We start from the raw sequence: 16,979 nt of genomic DNA on the forward strand, positions 1-16,979 counted from the left end.
TTGTGCAGCCATCAGGGCCGAGTTCGAGAAGAAGAAGCAGAAGAAACTTAAAGAACAGCAGAGGCTAGATGAAGAAGGTGCTGCTATTGCTGAAGCTGCTGCTCTTCAAGTCCTACTGGGTGAAGATTCTGATGAAGATGATTCATCTCGAGTCAATGGTTGGTGAAGAAATTAAAGGGTTTCAAGATGGATATGTTTAGAGGTGAAAGCTATGCGGTTCAAGGGATTGGGTTTGTGTCAAAAGGTTGTGGATTAGGAGACAGTAACTGGTCGCCATTCGCTAGTGATGCTTGGGATGATGACAACATGGGAATATCAGCTGATTTGATTACTGCTCAGGCTGTCTCGTCTCTACAGATATCTGAAAACAGTGACGAGCACACCTTTGTGTTCAATAGGCTCTTCCGGGGATGATGGATACCATTATTCCAGATTTGGTTTGCTAAAAGAACCATGAATGTGTTATGGTGTAAGTTACTGTGTTGTTTATTTGTAGCCCTTTTGGTTCTTTTGGTGTGAGATTGCTTTGTTGCTTCTTACCTTGCAATATTTTATGGACGCATTGCGAGTTGTTGTCATATACATGTTAAAAACTCTTTATATCTGAATTGCAGCTATCTTTTATCACAGTTTCTTCACAGAAAACTTTAACTATATGATTCTACATTCTTATTTGTGTTCATATATGTTTAAATCATTCGAACCCTGACTATAGAAAATAGGAGGTGAAATAAGATACAGAAAAAGAAACAACTGGTATTATGAAAGCTCATTTGCAAAATCTTGGCCCATCTAATGTCACTTCAAAAGCACAATATGATTAGGTACATTTCTTCCTAGCCAGGATTGGCCTTTGGTGAAATGGATGGGCTCGGTTCGCAAGTTAAGATGATGATGATGTACTGTATCTTTGGGTTTATGACAAAAAAGTTTTTTTTTTTTTTGATCGAACAGATAACTTCGTTAGAAAGAAGATTACTCAGTTGCTGCTACAAGAGAATTAAGAGAGTACAAGGCTGTCTTTGCCAAGGAATCAGCCACAGTGTTTGCTAAACGCGGAATAAAGAAAAACGAGATAGATGTAAAGGAAGTGCCATGATTCTGATATCATGGAGAATCCCCTTCAAGACGACATCCTGATTCTGAGAGTTCAAGAGTAGAATGAGAGCCTTTGAGTCAGAGAAGACATTGAAACTACTGGCATGTGAAGAGACAGCTGCAGTGATTGCCGCTTTAACCGCCAACGCCTCTGCTACAAGAGCTGAGGACACATAACGCCGGTGTGAAGAGAAAGTCTCGGTGCAGGTATTCTGAAAACTGAGAATTAAACAAGTAGGGACAACGAAGACCAAAACAAGAGAGCTGGACCATGGGACCATAGTAGTAGTTTCCGTAGAAACACCCGAAAGGAAAAAAGAAAGTTTCTTTGTCGGACTCTTCTTCCAATATTATTGACCAATGCATCCGACGACCCATACGTTACGTAACTCAGTTCTTTGGCTTCTAGAAGGACTAAGCAACTTTCCTACCATATATATATGCTTTTCATTGTTATTGGCTACTAAGTCTTATGGTGCTTCCTTGTTTTTATTTCTTTCTGCCTTGGTAGCATTCATCTTGGAATGAAACTCTTGTATTCTTCCACTTTTCATTTTATGAAATTAACATTCTTAGCAAAAAGGAAAAAGAAAAAGAATGAAAGTGGAGCTATGTCTTAACCTTTTGGAAGTTAAAATTGAATGGACAACTGTAACATCCGATTTCAAGTATAAGATGATGTACATGGAAGTTGCTCAAAAAAAAAAGATGATGTACATGGAAATGTTTACTACAATAATTGATTTGGTTACTCACATTAATAAAATATATTTATTTTTTGGTCACATCAAAAAAATTCAAATTAAATACATTTAACCTGGAATAATTCAAACATGAGTGTTCTAACAAAATATGATTTTCAATATTGTGGAAAAGTAAGACCAAAGCATATAAAAATTTCACATAGTGATTGTATAAATAGTAAACAAGACTTTTTCGAACCTTTAAAAGATAACAACATCCCTACCGTCTGACAACGTAAAACCCACGTGCTGAGTGAATGAACATGGAAGTCATCGCGGCCGGGACACTACAGGGACTTGCTAAATACTATCACTACCCAAAGAGTGGTAAATGTATTATTCATTTCGTTTAAATGATTCATTATTAATAAAAAATATATTTCAGAAATATACATTTTTTACATTTTAAATATATCTTTATTAGATAATGATAAATTGTAAATTTTAAATAAATTAATTATGTTTATTATATTTTTATTAACTAAAAGTTATGAGAAGTAATTAATTACAAAATAATATATTTATAATTAAAATTATAAATATTTTAATATATATTAAAACTGTTAAAAAAAGTTTCAAACTGAGAGAATATTAACAACTTTCGTGTGAATTTTTTTAGAGCATGATTAATCCGGAATTTTTAGGGTGTATGAAATATAAAAAACAATTTCTTAAATTCCGATAAAAAAATCCACCTCAGAAACCCTGGATTAATCATGATCTTATATTCCAAACTTTTTATCACTAGGTCTCTCCCTCCCTAGTAAATGTTTTCTGTCGTTTTCCGGGAAAGAGGCATTAAAGGGAGGTACAACGCCAACATGTCTCTCTCATTTCAAAGTTCATCTGGCTGCTTCTTTTATGAATTTTTGATTCATATGCCAAACGTCGCCAGCCTCACTTACCCAATCCCACATTTCGAAGTAAGTAAGTTTCTCCTACACTTTCTTTACTTTTTTTCTCTATTTTCCATAACTATTATCCTTTCTTCCAAAACTCTAAACGTACTACCAAAAAAAATAAAAAATTCTGCTCTATACTTATGGATAAATATGATTTTATCCTTTTTTTAGACTATATTAACAGGTAATAAAAGTTATTCTCCCCCTTTTTATGCGAGAATAAAAACTCGCTATTTGGTATAATATCAAATTTAGAGGCTAGCATGCAACCCAATGCAGTTAGGACATCTCCAACCCAACTCAATTTTTTCCTCCAAAATAGAATAAAAGTAAATATGGAGTAAAAATGTTCCAACCCTACTCCATTTTCCACTCCATAATAAAATTTACTCCATAAATAAAGTAGGGTTGAAACATTTTTACTTCATATTTACTTTTACTCTATTTTAGAGTAAAATATGGAGTTTTACATTGGAGATGCTCTTAGAACACTAGATTTCAAATCTTCAATTTTTTTTCTTGGCAAAAAATGATATTTTTCCATAAACTGAGTCACATATATATATATTGACCGGTTGTGATAATAAATTTTTTTTTTTTGTTAGTAAAATATGATTTTGTTTTTTTGTCAACGATAATAAAATATGATTGGTATATGCAAAAAACGAAGGGTGGAGAGAAGTGTGTGATCCAACGTCTTTGTTATATAAAACCAAACCTATTATTTCGCAACAGATATTGACTCTAAAAGAGATAGAAAGACTTAAAGAGGCTAGTGAGCCAGCGAGCGTAGGTTTAACGTTTGAGACTCTGAGGAGGAGATGGAACCGACGACGACGCCGCTTCTTGAGCACGGTGGTGGTGGTGGTGAGGTAAGGGAGGATTACTCGCCGGCGAGGACGTTAAGCGACGTGAAGCGAGTCTTTTCTATGGAGTCCGCCAAGCTGTGGAAGATCGCTGCTCCCATTGGTTTCAACATCATCTGCCAGTACGGCGTCACCTCCTTCACCAACATCTTCGTCGGCCATATCGGCGAGATAGAGCTCTCCGCCGTCTCCATCTCTCTGTCGGTCATCGGCACCTTCTCCTTCGGCTTCTTGGTACTCTCTCTTTGGGTTCTTTATCTCCTGGCCGGTCATGAACAGAGACAAAAAAATATTAGCTTAGTCTCTAACATTTTAAAAATAATTTACACAAGACCCCAAATTTATTTAAATAGAATTATTAAATTTTTGACTAGATTGTCTATAGACCCTAAAATTTCAGGACCAACATGCTTATATATGTTCAAATATTTTGTTGAAGCTTGATGAAACTTGCTCTGGTGCAGCTTGGCATGGGAAGTGCACTTGAAACACTCTGTGGCCAAGCCTTTGGAGCAGGTCAAGTCCACATGTTAGGGGTCTACATGCAGAGATCATGGATCATCTTATTCGTTTCATGCATCTTCCTCCTCCCCATTTACATCTTCGCCACACCCGTCTTGAGACTTCTCGGCCAAGCAGAGGAGATCGCTGTTGCAGCTGGAGAGTTCACACTTCTAACCATCCCTCAGCTCTTCTCGATGGCCTTCACTTTCCCCACCTCAAAGTTCCTTCAAGCGCAGAGCAAAGTCATCGCCATTGCTTGGATCGGTTTCGTCGCTCTTATCATGCACGTTGCTATGCTCTGGCTGTTCATTGTTGTCTTTGGTTGGGGCACAAACGGTGCCGCTTTGGCGTTTAGTATTACTAACTGGGGAACGGCGATCTCTCAGATTGTTTATGTGATTGGTTGGTGCAACGAAGGATGGACTGGCTTGACTTGGTTGGCTTTTAAAGAGATTTGGGCTTTTGTTAGACTCTCTATCGCATCTGCTGTTATGCTTTGTCTTGAGCTTTGGTATATGATGAGTATCATTGTCCTTACCGGTCGCCTTGACAACGCTGTCATCGCTGTTGATTCTCTTTCTATATGGTGAGTCGCTTTCACCAACTATGCCTTGTATCCCTCCTCACGGCTTGATTTGAAATCTTTTGGCATTTCAGCATGAATGTTAATGGCCTGGAGGCTATGTTGTTCATTGGAATAAACGCTGCTATAAGGTAACCACAAGACATTGTTTTAGCTGGCTATATATTAGACTTATGGAAACTCATGTGTTGTCTACTTGGTGTTAGTGTCCGTGTCTCTAATGAGCTTGGGTTAGGCCGTCCACGAGCAGCTAAATACTCTGTTTATGTCGCGGTGTTACAGTCTCTACTGATCGGTCTTGTCTTTATGGTGGCTATCATCATAGCCAGAGACCGTTTTGCTATCATTTACACAAGCAGCGAAGTTCTACAACGCGCAGTGTCTAAGCTAGCTTATCTTCTTGGTATAACCATGGTTCTCAACAGCGTGCAGCCAGTTATTTCCGGTAACACAATAATATCTTCTCTTCCAGAGGTTTTCATCACATCATAGATAACCGTCTCTTGGATTTTATTCATCTTGTTTAGGTGTGGCTATTGGAGGTGGTTGGCAAGGTTTAGTGGCTTATATCAACTTGGGTTGTTACTACATTTTTGGCCTTCCCTTTGGGTATCTTCTTGGTTACAAAGCAAACTTGGGAGTGATGGTAAGTAAAAACATGCTTAAAATCCACTGAAGTAGTGAAACCTTTTAAGTCCATTAATAGTGATTATTTTTTTTTTATAATGTTTTCAGGGACTTTGGGCTGGAATGATAGCAGGAACAACTCTTCAAACATTGTTACTAATGGTTGTTCTGTACAAGACAAACTGGAATAAAGAGGTAAGAAACTAAACTAAGACACAAAACCATATCCATATACACTTGTTGATTGAGATCCATTAAACTATCTATATAGTAACAAAAATAACTGTGATGAACAGGTGGAGGAGACTATGGAACGCATGAAGAAGTGGGGAGGGAGTGAAACTACATCAAAGGATGTAATTGCATGATTATGTGGTTTCTGTTTTGTTTAGCTTTGAAAATGAATACGTAGCTTATCTTCTTTTTTTGTTTGTCTTCTCTCATTGGTTTGGTAACTTTATTAGGCTCTAGGAAACTGTTCAACTAGTGAAGTAACAAAACGGTGGTTTTGTTATTTTCTTCCAAATGAAAAGAAAATGCAACTGAAACCATACCAACTTTATGAATGTATTCCAAATGTCAAGTACATTTGCTCTTGTGACTTAAAATGTACTATCAACCAACTTATTTAAAATGTTCACAAGAATTCAAGCGGCCCTGTACTAACATTCAAGACTTGTACAGTTGTACTTTTCCAACAAATGATTTGCTTACGGAATCGTTTAATTTTCCTTTTGCTTATTGTTGTGTGAAATAATTCAAATAGATAATATATGGTTTCAACTATCATGTAACAAGAAGTCAGGATGGCCGAGTGGTCTAAGGCGCCAGACTCAAGTTCTGGTCTTCGAAAGAGGGCGTGGGTTCAAATCCCACTTCTGACAGTATTTTGAATTTTTAAATTAAGTTTGAAAACTAGTGCTAAAACATCCTTAACTAATGCCAACATAATAGTTTACATGTAGGTAGAGCATGTAGAGAACTGCAGCTGCTGCAAGAAAGCTCACAAATATCTCAATGCCCTTGAGACAACTTGAGAGTACTTCCCGTCTGGAGTCTTGTACTGTTTTGGTGTTTGCAACAATTGTCATAGGTTGTCGACGATCTCAGCTGCAGATAACTCACCAGCCCTCTTGAAGTAATCTCGTATATGTTACGGAGTAATAATGGCCGAGGCGAAGCAAATCCTAATGTCTTTTATGTGGCGAGAACGGAGCGGAGCTCAAGTCGACTTGTAGTATTTAGTGAATTTTAGCAATCAACAAAATCAGAGCTCATGGAGACTTTGTATTGTTTCCAAATTCAAGAATCTCTCACTCATATTTTGCCAGATATTTTTCAATCTTACCGATGACATTCATCACCAAGAGGATGAAAGTTGGGCTAACATCATACATTTATAATTAATATTTTCAAACTAAAGAGCTTTGTAAGTTGAGACATTGAAGTAAACAAGATTCAAAATGATTACAAACTTAAATAAAACCTAAAAAGCCTTTGGAGATTATGAAGAGAAGAAGAGAGAGGCAAAATCTGAGGAACTGTGAAAAGAGTAAAACAAATCCAAAAACAAAACAAGGAATGTTCTGAATTTTTCTAAGCAGCAGTAACAGCCTTGGCCTTCTTAGGCGCACGGTAGGTACCAACGACACAGGCATGGTCACGCTCAAATGGCTCAAGCGTCACCTGCTCTGCTGGCTTGAACTGCTCCTGTTGCAGCTTCTTCACTTCGCTCTGAAACACTGCTTCTGCTGGAACTGTTGAGTCAATACAGTTAGCCTGCCAAAAAAAAAAAACATGTTTACTAAAATCTTTGGTGTGAATGAACGTTCGAAGTTTTACATAAATGAATGTCTTGGAATGCTACTAACCTTGATTGAGATAACAAAGTGACCTCCTGTTTTGAGGAAGAAGCTTGAGTTCAAAGCCACGATCCTAGCCTATTTAAGAGGTTTATTTAAGAACACAACACACACATGTAAATATATTAATTATGTTAGAACTCTTGAAATAAAAAAAAATGACATTACAAACTTTGAACAAGAAAAGCTGAATGGCAACAGAAATTTGGCGCTCCAATCAAATTATCAAATCAAAATACTAATATGCTAAAATATGTTTGATTTAGTCACAACAGGAAAAAAACAAAACCGATTTTGAATTTGTATTTTTCAAAAAAATATAGATATTTTGTTTGAAAAACAAAAATGGAATATGCATAATGCACAAAAACTAAATTCTGAAGAATAGAGAAACAAGATGTTCTTAAGCATCAGAAACTTGGAGTTTGCATCATCCATGATGATCTGAAGGGGAATCCAAGTAAGCTCATCATTTGCTATCATCAGAACACCGTTTTAAAAAGCAATGCACAAATACAATGCGATATAGCAAAAGTTTTTAAAGCAAATTTTAAATAGCATCAGATCATTCCGAGTGTAATATATAATAAAGAAGCAAACCTGATCTGGCTGAGCAACATCAGCGAAGATAACATCAACCATGCCAACGATCATTCTGTATTTAGCAGGGTGTCTAGCATCTTCAATGATAGGAATAATATTAGTTCTCTTCTTAGCCATGTTCACCAAGTCTCTACCACTTCTGTGAGAAAACTCAACAGCGTAAACGCATCCCTCCTACAAAATTACAAAGCCAGCAGTAAAGCAACACATCTAGACATGTAAGAATTAATACTTCTAACGGCTAAATTTTTCTTACAGATCCAACAAGATCAGATACATGGGATACTGTAGTTCCAGAAGCAGCACCAAGGTATAGAACTTTAGCACCAGGTTTCTACATTGAAACATAAACAACCAATACATGACAACACTTCCCACAGGCATCAGGATAGATAAGATTTAAACAAGAATGAGACTTACAATATAAATGTTATCAACACCACCGAGAATAGCAGCGGCCAACTTAGAACGGAAAGGATTCCACACTCTGTATTCAGTCTTAGTTCCATCTTCATTCTGTAGATTCAATGACAAGCCAATTAAGACTTTCATCTAAAAGAGGTAAACAAACAAACAAACAAAATTCAAGTCAATCTACCTGAACAGAGATTCTCTTCTCGTTGTAAACAGCTTCACCAGGGACCAAGTTCTTAGTGACAAGAGCTTCTTCTTTACCCTTTGCAATGAACACTCCAGCGTGTCTGTGTGGCTCCACAATCACTTTGCTGCCTCCCTTCATTCCTCCACGTCCTCTAGGTGCTCCTCTTCCGCGAGGACGCTCTGCTCTACCTCTTCCTCTCATGCCTCTGCCGCGTCCACGGTGTCCAAAACCTCTTCCTCCTCCTCCTCTACCTCCACCTCCACCACTGAACCCACCACCACCACCACGTCCTGAACACAAAACAACATTAAAGCAGAGACTCAATATCCTCAATACCCAATAGATATTAGAGCTAAAGGTAACAACATTGATATTCAGTTTTTCTAAACACAATAAGTTCCAACAAAACTAACAGATAACTAGCTATTGTTACGATGGAGACCAAACATAAAAAGCGGCGGCTAGGGTTTCTTACCACCAGTTAGAGGAGGTCTCATGTTTGCTTGAGAAGGAAGAAACGGCGACTTAGCGAGAAGAGTTTCAAGGAGAGTTAATGACGTCGTAAGCAATTAAGCTGTCGCATGCGATCAGTGTTTTTATAAAAGTGCGCCTAGGGTTTTAGATGAGGGTTTACTTGCTGCAGTTGATTATTGTTATTTACACATATACCCTTACACCATGTTTGGGCCTTGCCTTAAGCTCATTATATTTGGGCCTTAATCTCATAGTTCAGGCCTTAATATGAAGCAGCTTCCAATATTGGACCAATGGATTTCTTTGCAAGGTTTGTTCCACTATAAAACTATATCAAAGATTTTACGATAGTCCAGTAATTTTATGTTCCGAGATGCTTAAACTAAATTTCTAAAAAGAAAAACTTCGAACTCCATCTTACTTAACGATAAACTCGAATGATCTGTGATGACTCAGCATGTTCACAATCAGTGTAAAGATCATACAAGTATTATCACAATCAATATTAGAAGTTTAGAACATTAGTTTCCTTTTCACCTATATATGTATGGACCAATGCCTAAATAATTTTCCAGTAGACTGAAACTGACGAGTCGATCAACTCTTAAATTTTTTAAAATAGGTGTAAACCAGGGTTCCATTTCACCTAGTCAAACAAATGGTAATTTAGTTTCTAACAGAACTAGAATTTAGAAATGACAGATTTACTTTATATCCCAGTTTTGTTCTTTTACCACCAGCTATGGTCGCTTGGTTTACTAGAATAGTAGGTATAGCGTTAAAACTAATATTCCTTCTGTTTTATCGTTCTAGATTTATATACATAGATTAAGAGAACATGTGATTTTGTATATTTTAAAAATAAAAATATAATTGTTTATACACTTAATCATATTTCAACTAATAAAAAAATATTTTAAGGAATTTTATTGATATTTTCTATTAAAGTAATAAAAAGTATCTGATATTTGTTTTGAAACCAAAAAAAATAAGAGAAATTGTATTACATACACTAAACTTTTACTCTAATTAAGCTAATACCCAAAATCTCACACTATGATACCTTACTTCAGATACAAATTTGGTTCATTTCATTGTTCTTTTGGATCAAACCAATTCACTCGAAAAATAATACATTAATAAGTTAGTGAGATTGTGAAATACGGGATGAAAGAGAATGGAGAGAAGAAGTGCATGTGGGGATGTCGGAGAAGAAATAGGGCCCATTGGCTGGCCCCAATCTATTTTTTCTCGAGTCCTCTCCCTACCAACCATATTGATATTACTATAACTTTCCACAACTTTTAAATTACTTATATAAACTTCTTTTACATATGTAATGGAGTAGCTATAGCTAGGTCATATAGCTAGGTCATATGCTCGAAATGTTTATTTATTTATTTAGGGATGTGAATGAAGATTCCCATTGATTATTCCACATATTTGTCACTTTATATCATGTTCAATGTCTACTAGATATCCATGTGAGTGACTGCTAGTGGATGACCGACCACCTTTGGATGTAAATTTTTGTCAATAATGGTACCATTTTTAGTTTATGCTTTGTATCTATGTACTTTTCCATTCCGTATTTACACGTAGCGGGACTTTTATTGTTCAAATGTATTAACTAGAGCAAGAGGTGTGGATAAGTGGATTTTATTTAGTTGGCTTCTTGATTAACTGTCTAAGCAGATTTTTCGAGCATAGTATATATAATCACACAAGTGTAATTTCAGGTCACATGATGTATTGGTATCACTGATTTGGTTGTCATGTATTTTTTTACATGACTAGAGAGGATAGTGAAAATGTTCGAAAGAGAACGCATTTTTTATTTATTTTGTTTACTTACACAAAAAGATTTACTGCCATTTTTTTCTAAGTTTTTATCATTGTTTGTCAAAATAGTAGTATACTCTAAATAGTGGATAACTTTCTTATCAAGAGAGAAAGGTAAAGGGTTGCATTCTTACGCACGCACGTAAAGGGCATTTACACCACTATGAACACGTGAGCCCTCTAGTTAGCCCCATAAGCACAAAGCCTTCTGTTCTATCTTTCTTCTTTAGACCGACTAATCAACCCCTCTCATATCTTGTTTGTCGCATTAGTTTAGTTTAACCATTCACAAAACATTTGAATCATAAATTCATACATCTTCGAAGATCATTCCATGCCAAAAGTATGGCGGCTAAAACCAGTAACATGTCCATCTGTTTCTAGATTTAACCAAATAACAATTTAAAACGACAACTACCTTTTTTTTAAACTAACAACTACCACTTATCACATAAACTAATATACTTGTTAACAGTTGTTGCTTACAAGGCTGTGAATCGATTTGGTTCTGAAGAATCTCTTTATGACAATCTTTTATTAATTGTCTTCAAAAGTCTTCAAAGTAATTATCGAATCCTTTTAAAAGAATCTTGGTAAAAGACTTTCTTTTCTGTGGACCAAGAGAAGTAGTCTTATAGCTAACTTTGTATATATATTTTTATCAGGACGCTTTATAACCAAATGCATAATTGATTGTGACAAAAAAAATCATAAGATAATACAAATCTGCCAAACACACCAACTTACATGCAGGATCCGATTCGAAGACCGATTTTGTTTAGATATTCACATTGAAAAGGATCCAGCCTTTTCTGACGTATATGCTATCATATCTATCATTCCAGGCCACAAGATTAACTGGTATTAGTTGACCAAACCATTCATCTTCGTGTAATTTATGTTTATGCTCCAATGCCTACTAATTTTTTTATATAACCGATGTGTTATCCCAAAAACTTTATAGGTCCAAGAAAGACTAATCACCACGAAACTTACAAAATCCATGTTTTCTTACTACATAAAACGTCCTGGATGGATAGCAGTATTCACGGCTGTGAGCTGTAAGCATAAGATATTTCAAAGTGTTAGGTTTTCAAAATTTTGAGACTGCCAAAACTAGCAACTAAAAAAAAACAAAGAAATCAATCTCGTAGAGACTATAAAACAATAAACGAGTACTTAGCAGCTAGCGAATAACTGAACGAACAAGATGTACGTAGTTTAATTACTTGGTTAAATAATCAAAATGCAAATATTGCACGTACATGAAGTGTGGATACTAAGCGTGAATCGGTGTCCAAACATCAGTAACATAATCATATCAAAAAGATTAAAAGGATCAAATTAGTACAATAAAAGGTGTAATATCCTTACTTAAAACTTTAAAGATAAAAGTGTTATTCTTATGAGAAAGTGATGTATTATACTCAAGAGAAAAAGTGACATGATAATAGCACAAAAAAAAAGAAAACCATTTAATAGATTCATTCATTCCATACACGAACGCGACCGTAGCAATAACTCTATATTTGAATGGTTGGTGGTAATAAATACTATACCTGGAAGGAAACTAAATTTGTGTAAGTCAGGTCACGAGATTATCGCGAACCAACGAAAGACAAACAGGGATCCGACCAAAACTCACGAGTTTCGCGACGCCCACCATAATGACACCCTCAGTGGCATCTCCTGTAATTACGATTGGGTTATCTTGATATCACAATTTTTTTTTTCGTTGTCTTTAGCTTAGCCACTCACAGTTTCCTTTTAGAGGAAAATATCAAAATACCAAAGGAAGCCATTTGTCGGCATCGGGGGACTCACTATTATGCGTTACTCTCCCTTTTTAGTCTTTTTATTTCACAATTATTTTTAGCATGAATAATTTTTTAATAAGTAAATTAAAAAAAGGGAAGCGTGTGGGTCCAAACCGTCAATTTGGATGACGTGGCAATATCTCGTGGGAAATTGAATGAAAAACTGCAAGAGATAACGACCGGTGAGGTGAGAGAGAGAGAAGGCATATCAGTTCATAAGAATCAGTAGCCTTTATGCTTATTTATAGATACTCCTTCGTGTTCGGTTTCACATTTTCTTTTACTTAAAGAGTTGTGCAAAATCTTGGATGTCAAACAAGTCTTGAAATTATGAGAAACGTGAACAATAACGTTGATACGGTGAGCGCCGCTGCTTCTGCCATCTTCTCCGAGTCAAGACTACAATCATCGACGGTTCAGGTAACTTATAAGCTCTTCTTTTTTTTTTTTCTCTTCTCGTGGGTAATAACAACCATATCTCAGTATTGTTGTTTCTTGATTTGCCAAACTTTTCCGACAATGGATCTTTATTACAGTTTATGTCTGTTTGAAGTGTTAGTGAAGTTATATATATAGCCTTTGGTTCTGTCAGTAGCTGATCAAGAATCTTGTTTTTTTTTTCTCAATAATTCAGAAGAAAAAATGGGGAAGCTGTTGGAGCTTGTACTGGTGTTTTGGATCACAAAAGAACAAGAAGCGTATTGGCCACGCGGTTCTTGTACCCGAACCGGTTGCATCCGGATCAGCTCCCGTGGCTCAAGTCCAAAGCTCTTCGAGCAACTCAACTTCTACTTTTCTTCCCTTTATAGCTCCTCCTTCATCTCCAGCATCGTTTCTTCATTCAGGTCCTTCATCTGCGTCGCACACTCCTCATGGTCTACTTTGCTTTCCCGTCAATACATATTCCCTAAACGAGCCGTCTTCAGCCTTTGAGATTGGACCTTACGCTCACGAAACTCAGCCCGTAACTCCTCCTGTAGACTCTGCTTACACAACAAGACCATCCACTGCGCCGTTCACGCCACCTCCAGAGTCAGGTCAGATGAGTTCTGCAACACCTTCTTCCCCTGAAGTTCCCTTTGCTCAGTTACTTACATCTTCGCTTGAACGAGCTCGGAGAAACAGCGGCGGAATGGATGAAACGTTTTCAGCTGCTGCGCACTATGAGTTTCAGACGCATCAAGTGTATCCAGGAAGTCCAGGTGGTAATCTAATCTCTCCTGGTTCAGTGTTCTCAAACTCTGGTACATCTTCTCCTTACCCGGGTAAATGCTCCATCATTGAGTTTTGTATAGGAGAACCTCCAAAGTTCTTGGGTTTTGAGCACTTCACAGCTCGTAAATGGGGGTCGAGATTCGGTTCTGGGTCCATCACACCTGCTGGTCATGGTTCCAGGCTAGGTTCAGGGGCTCTGACTCCGGACGGTGGTGGAGGCCTTGGCTCAATGCTTGCTTCTGGTGCTGTGACACCAAATGGGAATCTGAGGTCACTTGAAGGCAGTGTTTTTGGATATTCTGATCACGTGTCGTCATGGACGGTTGGTCATAGAGTTTCGTTCGAGGTGACTGGTGAAGACTTAGCACGTTGTTTTGCAAACAAGCTAAACCAAGTTGGTTTAGATGATCAAACTTATGCTAATGAGGCGGTTTCGCCTACAAACAGATGGAGTGACAAAACGTTGGGAGAAACAGAGAGCGAACTGAGTCAGAAGTTGAGAACGTTTTCTCTAGGGTCGAGCAAAGAGTTTAAGTTTGATAACAGAGAAGAAGTTGTGAGATCGGAGTGGTGGTCGAATGAGAAGGTCGCCCGAGAAGGTGATGACAACAACAGTTCGGGAAACAGTTGGAGTTTCTTTCCGGTGTTACGATCTGGAGGATTCAGTTGACTTAACTGAGAAAGAAAAAAAGGGTTTCTGTCTTCTTTATGACCAGAACTAAAACCCTCTAACATTGGAAGCAGTTCAGTGATTTGGTAAGATATTGGGGTCTAACAACTAAACATATATTGTAGGAATCTATGTTGTACTGATATGTTATTATAATATGGTAGACTTCACATTTGGCTAAATATCAATTTCATATCAAATTTTCAAAAACCCTCGCAATGGAGAAAGGTCAACAAGATAACAAATCTATGTCTTTCTATCTAGAAAAAGAAGAAGAAAAAGAAAAAGAATGATGACACATAAAATCAAGAAAAATCTCTCTAAAAGCACCCAAAAAAACGATGTCTCTCTCGCTAATACTGCACTTTTGGTATACCTAAAAAATGATACTCTGGTCCAAAATCAAGCTCATTTTTAAGGAATCCTCTGTTTTGGAACATACTTTACCTTCGTGCCCTGTTCGGGTTTCTTCCTGCGCTTTGGTCTTGCAGTGTTTATAACACCATTTGAGGATTCGTGACTGTTGTTGTTACCTGACATGTCTGTTTCCCGAGACAGAACTAACGTCACGTGTTCTTCGGTGGTTGCCTCTTTCCATCCTGACATGCCATTTCAGATTTTGAGGTAAACAACCTTAACAGACATTGAAATAAAACGATATGGAGATTTTTTTTTAAAAAAAGTAAAGAGAAGTTAAACGAAGTTTTACTCTTTGCAAGAAACGCCTTCGCTTCGTGCAAGCTTATGTGATGACCGGTTTTAACTTCAGGTACAGTTGAGCTTGAGTTCTTATCCTTGTTGTCTGTGTTTTCATCGATCCTTTCCTGACTGCTCACTGGCCTCCATACTTTTACAGTTGATTGCTCTGATGACGGTTTCGCCTCAACAGTCTTCTTTCTTCGCTCCTCTTCACTGCATTTTGTTTGGTTATGTTCTCCGGTGCTTCGGATTGTTACACTTACCGATCCAATCAGAACTTCACTGTTCTTTGCTTGATCCTGTTCATTCACTGCCGCATCTGGTAATATCGTTTTGGGGTTATTGGCTTTTCGGCTCCAAACTTTAGTAGCATTGCCTCTTACGTCTCTGTTAGTTCCATTCTTTCGGATGCCTCCAAGTTTTGGCGCATGATTACCGTGGAACCCATTCGGCATTCCATGCTGTGATCTTTTCTCCATTTGCCTTCGCCCACTTCGCGGCCTTTCCATGTTTTGGCCATTACCAAAACCATCATCATCAACCATTGGCGCTTGAGTTTCAGCGTTTCTCCCATTGTCCATTTCCAAAACTTGAGGTTCCTCGAGGGATGAAGAATCCTCAATCGGTATGGAATCTGATCTCTGCGCCTCGGAATCTGAAGCTACATATAACGGGCTTGATGACTCAGCTGGGGAATGTTGTTCTTCTGATGTGGTACTTTCGTCTTCTTTAACATCTTTTTTCTGGTCCTTTACTCTTTGTTCTTTCTGTCTCAGCTTCTTCCTCTTCTTTCTCTCCAAGAGCTCGGCTTGTCTGCTCCAGACATAATACCGGTGAATAAGACTTAACAGTTAGAAACTTAGAGAACCATGGATCTTGTAACGTTATAAGACCAGCATTGCAATTGATAAGAACGCACCTTCTTTGAGCAGCTTCTTCCTCTTCAACCAGTAAATTTTGGCACCTCAGGGCTTCCGCATCTTTGTCAGCAAGCCATGCTTTGATCTTTACATTAAGAATACAAAGATTAATCACATGTAACGGATACATGCAAAGCAAAGTCCTAGTATTGACACTTTGCATTGCCAACTAGAGAGGAATGGTGAAACCTTGAATGAAAAAAGTTACCAATCGCTGTTCCAGAAGAAAGCTTGCGCTAGCAACGACATTTTTTGCCTCCAGTACATTTTTTCCAATTTCCCCGTCAAATATGTATTTTTGCAGTTGTGCAGCCTCGTTACACAGGAAAGTCTTTTCACTTCCTTCATCGAGAATGCTAAAAAGTTTCTGCGAAGAAATTTTAAACCTAGGTGTTCTAGCCTGGATAATATCCTGGAGAAACAGGAGCATGTATCACTATATCAGCATGAGGTTGAGTATTGAGGATACTCTTTATCCAGAAAGATAAAAGGGGAAATTCATACCAAAAGGTCAGAACCAGCTCTTAGATAATATTGTGGCAGAGCAGTATATCCTGGTTTTTCGATAAGTGAAATTACTCCGGACTCAACTGATTCCCCAGCAACATCCTACAAGAGTCAAAACAAAGCACCATTAAGCTGGAAACGTCTGCAAAGCATATTGATTAGCCAAAAAGGTCCAGGATGCAGAAATAGAATGCCAGAGAACGGACAGCATGTATCAGGTAGGCATACTCATCAGACGTGCGAGAGTATGTATACGAATTAAGTACGCTATACTCTTTTTATTTAACTAAAACGTATTTATTGGAGAATTAATCATGTAAAACCTGATGAAGTCATATGGCATTCTAGGAAACATATATATAACAATGTAAATACTGTATCACACCTTGCACAAATGAAAAGCAAATGAAATTAGGCCTCCATAAAAAAGTCAAAACCCTAAATAA

The 16,979-nt window shown here is 37.4% G+C and overlaps 4 protein-coding genes, 2 non-coding genes and 1 pseudogene across 7 annotated transcripts; 4 read left to right on the forward strand and 3 right to left on the reverse strand.

The window, feature by feature from the left end:
• The first annotated feature begins 4 nt into the window (after positions 1-4).
• Positions 5-414, forward strand: LOC130505320 (uncharacterized; annotated as a pseudogene).
• A 3,058-nt stretch (positions 415-3,472) lies between these two features.
• On the forward strand, positions 3,473-5,924 carry LOC108849112 (protein DETOXIFICATION 35). The gene is made up of 7 exons (XM_018622620.2): positions 3,473-3,843; positions 4,074-4,699; positions 4,771-4,827; positions 4,903-5,141; positions 5,224-5,342; positions 5,432-5,518; positions 5,620-5,924. The coding sequence occupies exons 1-7, from the start codon at positions 3,565-3,567 to the stop codon at positions 5,689-5,691; spliced, it is 1,479 nt and encodes a 492-aa protein (XP_018478122.2). The 5' UTR covers positions 3,473-3,564; the 3' UTR covers positions 5,692-5,924.
• A 199-nt stretch (positions 5,925-6,123) lies between these two features.
• On the forward strand, positions 6,124-6,207 carry TRNAL-CAA (transfer RNA leucine (anticodon CAA)). The gene has a single exon. It is a non-coding gene; the product is annotated as a tRNA-Leu (tRNA).
• Positions 6,208-6,749: 542 nt separating this feature from the next.
• On the reverse strand, positions 6,750-8,667 carry LOC130505321 (rRNA 2'-O-methyltransferase fibrillarin 2). The gene is made up of 6 exons (XM_056999924.1): positions 8,387-8,667; positions 8,209-8,304; positions 8,045-8,122; positions 7,786-7,962; positions 7,195-7,263; positions 6,750-7,102 (listed from the first exon to the last, which is right to left on the reverse strand). Exons 1-6 carry the CDS (start codon positions 8,588-8,590, stop codon positions 6,920-6,922), a joined length of 807 nt encoding a protein of 268 aa, XP_056855904.1. The 5' UTR covers positions 8,591-8,667; the 3' UTR covers positions 6,750-6,919.
• Positions 7,592-7,664, reverse strand: LOC130505322 (small nucleolar RNA snoR60). Its single transcript, XR_008941627.1, has one exon. It is a non-coding gene; the product is annotated as a small nucleolar RNA snoR60 (small nucleolar RNA).
• Positions 8,668-12,726: 4,059 nt separating the features above from the next.
• Positions 12,727-14,619, forward strand: LOC108855010 (uncharacterized). Of its 2 annotated transcripts, XM_018628698.2 has the most exons (3): positions 12,727-12,942; positions 13,157-13,724; positions 13,818-14,619. In XM_018628698.2, the coding sequence occupies exons 1-3, from the start codon at positions 12,853-12,855 to the stop codon at positions 14,405-14,407; spliced, it is 1,248 nt and encodes a 415-aa protein (XP_018484200.2). In that variant the 5' UTR covers positions 12,727-12,852; the 3' UTR covers positions 14,408-14,619. The 2 variants fall into 2 exon arrangements, with proteins under 2 accessions (XP_018484200.2, XP_018484199.2); XM_018628697.2 differs by having other exon boundaries at positions 12,728-12,942; positions 13,157-14,619.
• Positions 14,580-16,635, reverse strand: LOC130494768 (uncharacterized; the record flags this gene model as incomplete). Its single annotated transcript, XM_056999925.1, has 5 exons — positions 14,580-15,006; positions 15,117-15,919; positions 16,026-16,111; positions 16,235-16,438; positions 16,531-16,635. Coding segments are annotated over 5 exons (1,383 nt in total), but the record flags the coding sequence as incomplete, so codon positions are not given.
• Positions 16,636-16,979: the final 344 nt, after the last annotated feature.

The sequence above is a fragment of the Raphanus sativus genome, unplaced genomic scaffold (genome assembly GCF_000801105.2).
Source record: "Raphanus sativus cultivar WK10039 unplaced genomic scaffold, ASM80110v3 Scaffold2172, whole genome shotgun sequence".
NCBI lineage: Eukaryota > Viridiplantae > Streptophyta > Magnoliopsida > Brassicales > Brassicaceae > Raphanus > Raphanus sativus.

Coding starts and splice junctions, on each gene's coding strand:
- LOC108855010 (XM_018628697.2), top strand. CDS start 12,853: ATGAGAAACGTGAACAATAACGTTGATACGGTGAGCGCCGCTGCTTCT. Junction 12,943..13,156: donor TACAATCATCGACGGTTCAG/GTAACTTATAAG, acceptor TCAATAATTCAG/AAGAAAAAATGGGGAAGCTG.
- LOC108849112 (XM_018622620.2), top strand. CDS start 3,565: ATGGAACCGACGACGACGCCGCTTCTTGAGCACGGTGGTGGTGGTGGT. Junction 4,828..4,902: donor GGAATAAACGCTGCTATAAG/GTAACCACAAGA, acceptor ACTTGGTGTTAG/TGTCCGTGTCTCTAATGAGC. Junction 5,519..5,619: donor AGACAAACTGGAATAAAGAG/GTAAGAAACTAA, acceptor TGTGATGAACAG/GTGGAGGAGACTATGGAACG.
- LOC130505321 (XM_056999924.1), bottom strand. CDS start 8,590: ATGAGAGGAAGAGGTAGAGCAGAGCGTCCTCGCGGAAGAGGAGCACCT. Junction 7,963..8,044: donor TATCTGATCTTGTTGGATCT/GTAAGAAAAATT, acceptor GTAATTTTGTAG/GAGGGATGCGTTTACGCTGT. Junction 7,103..7,194: donor ACTTTGTTATCTCAATCAAG/GTTAGTAGCATT, acceptor TTTTTTTGGCAG/GCTAACTGTATTGACTCAAC.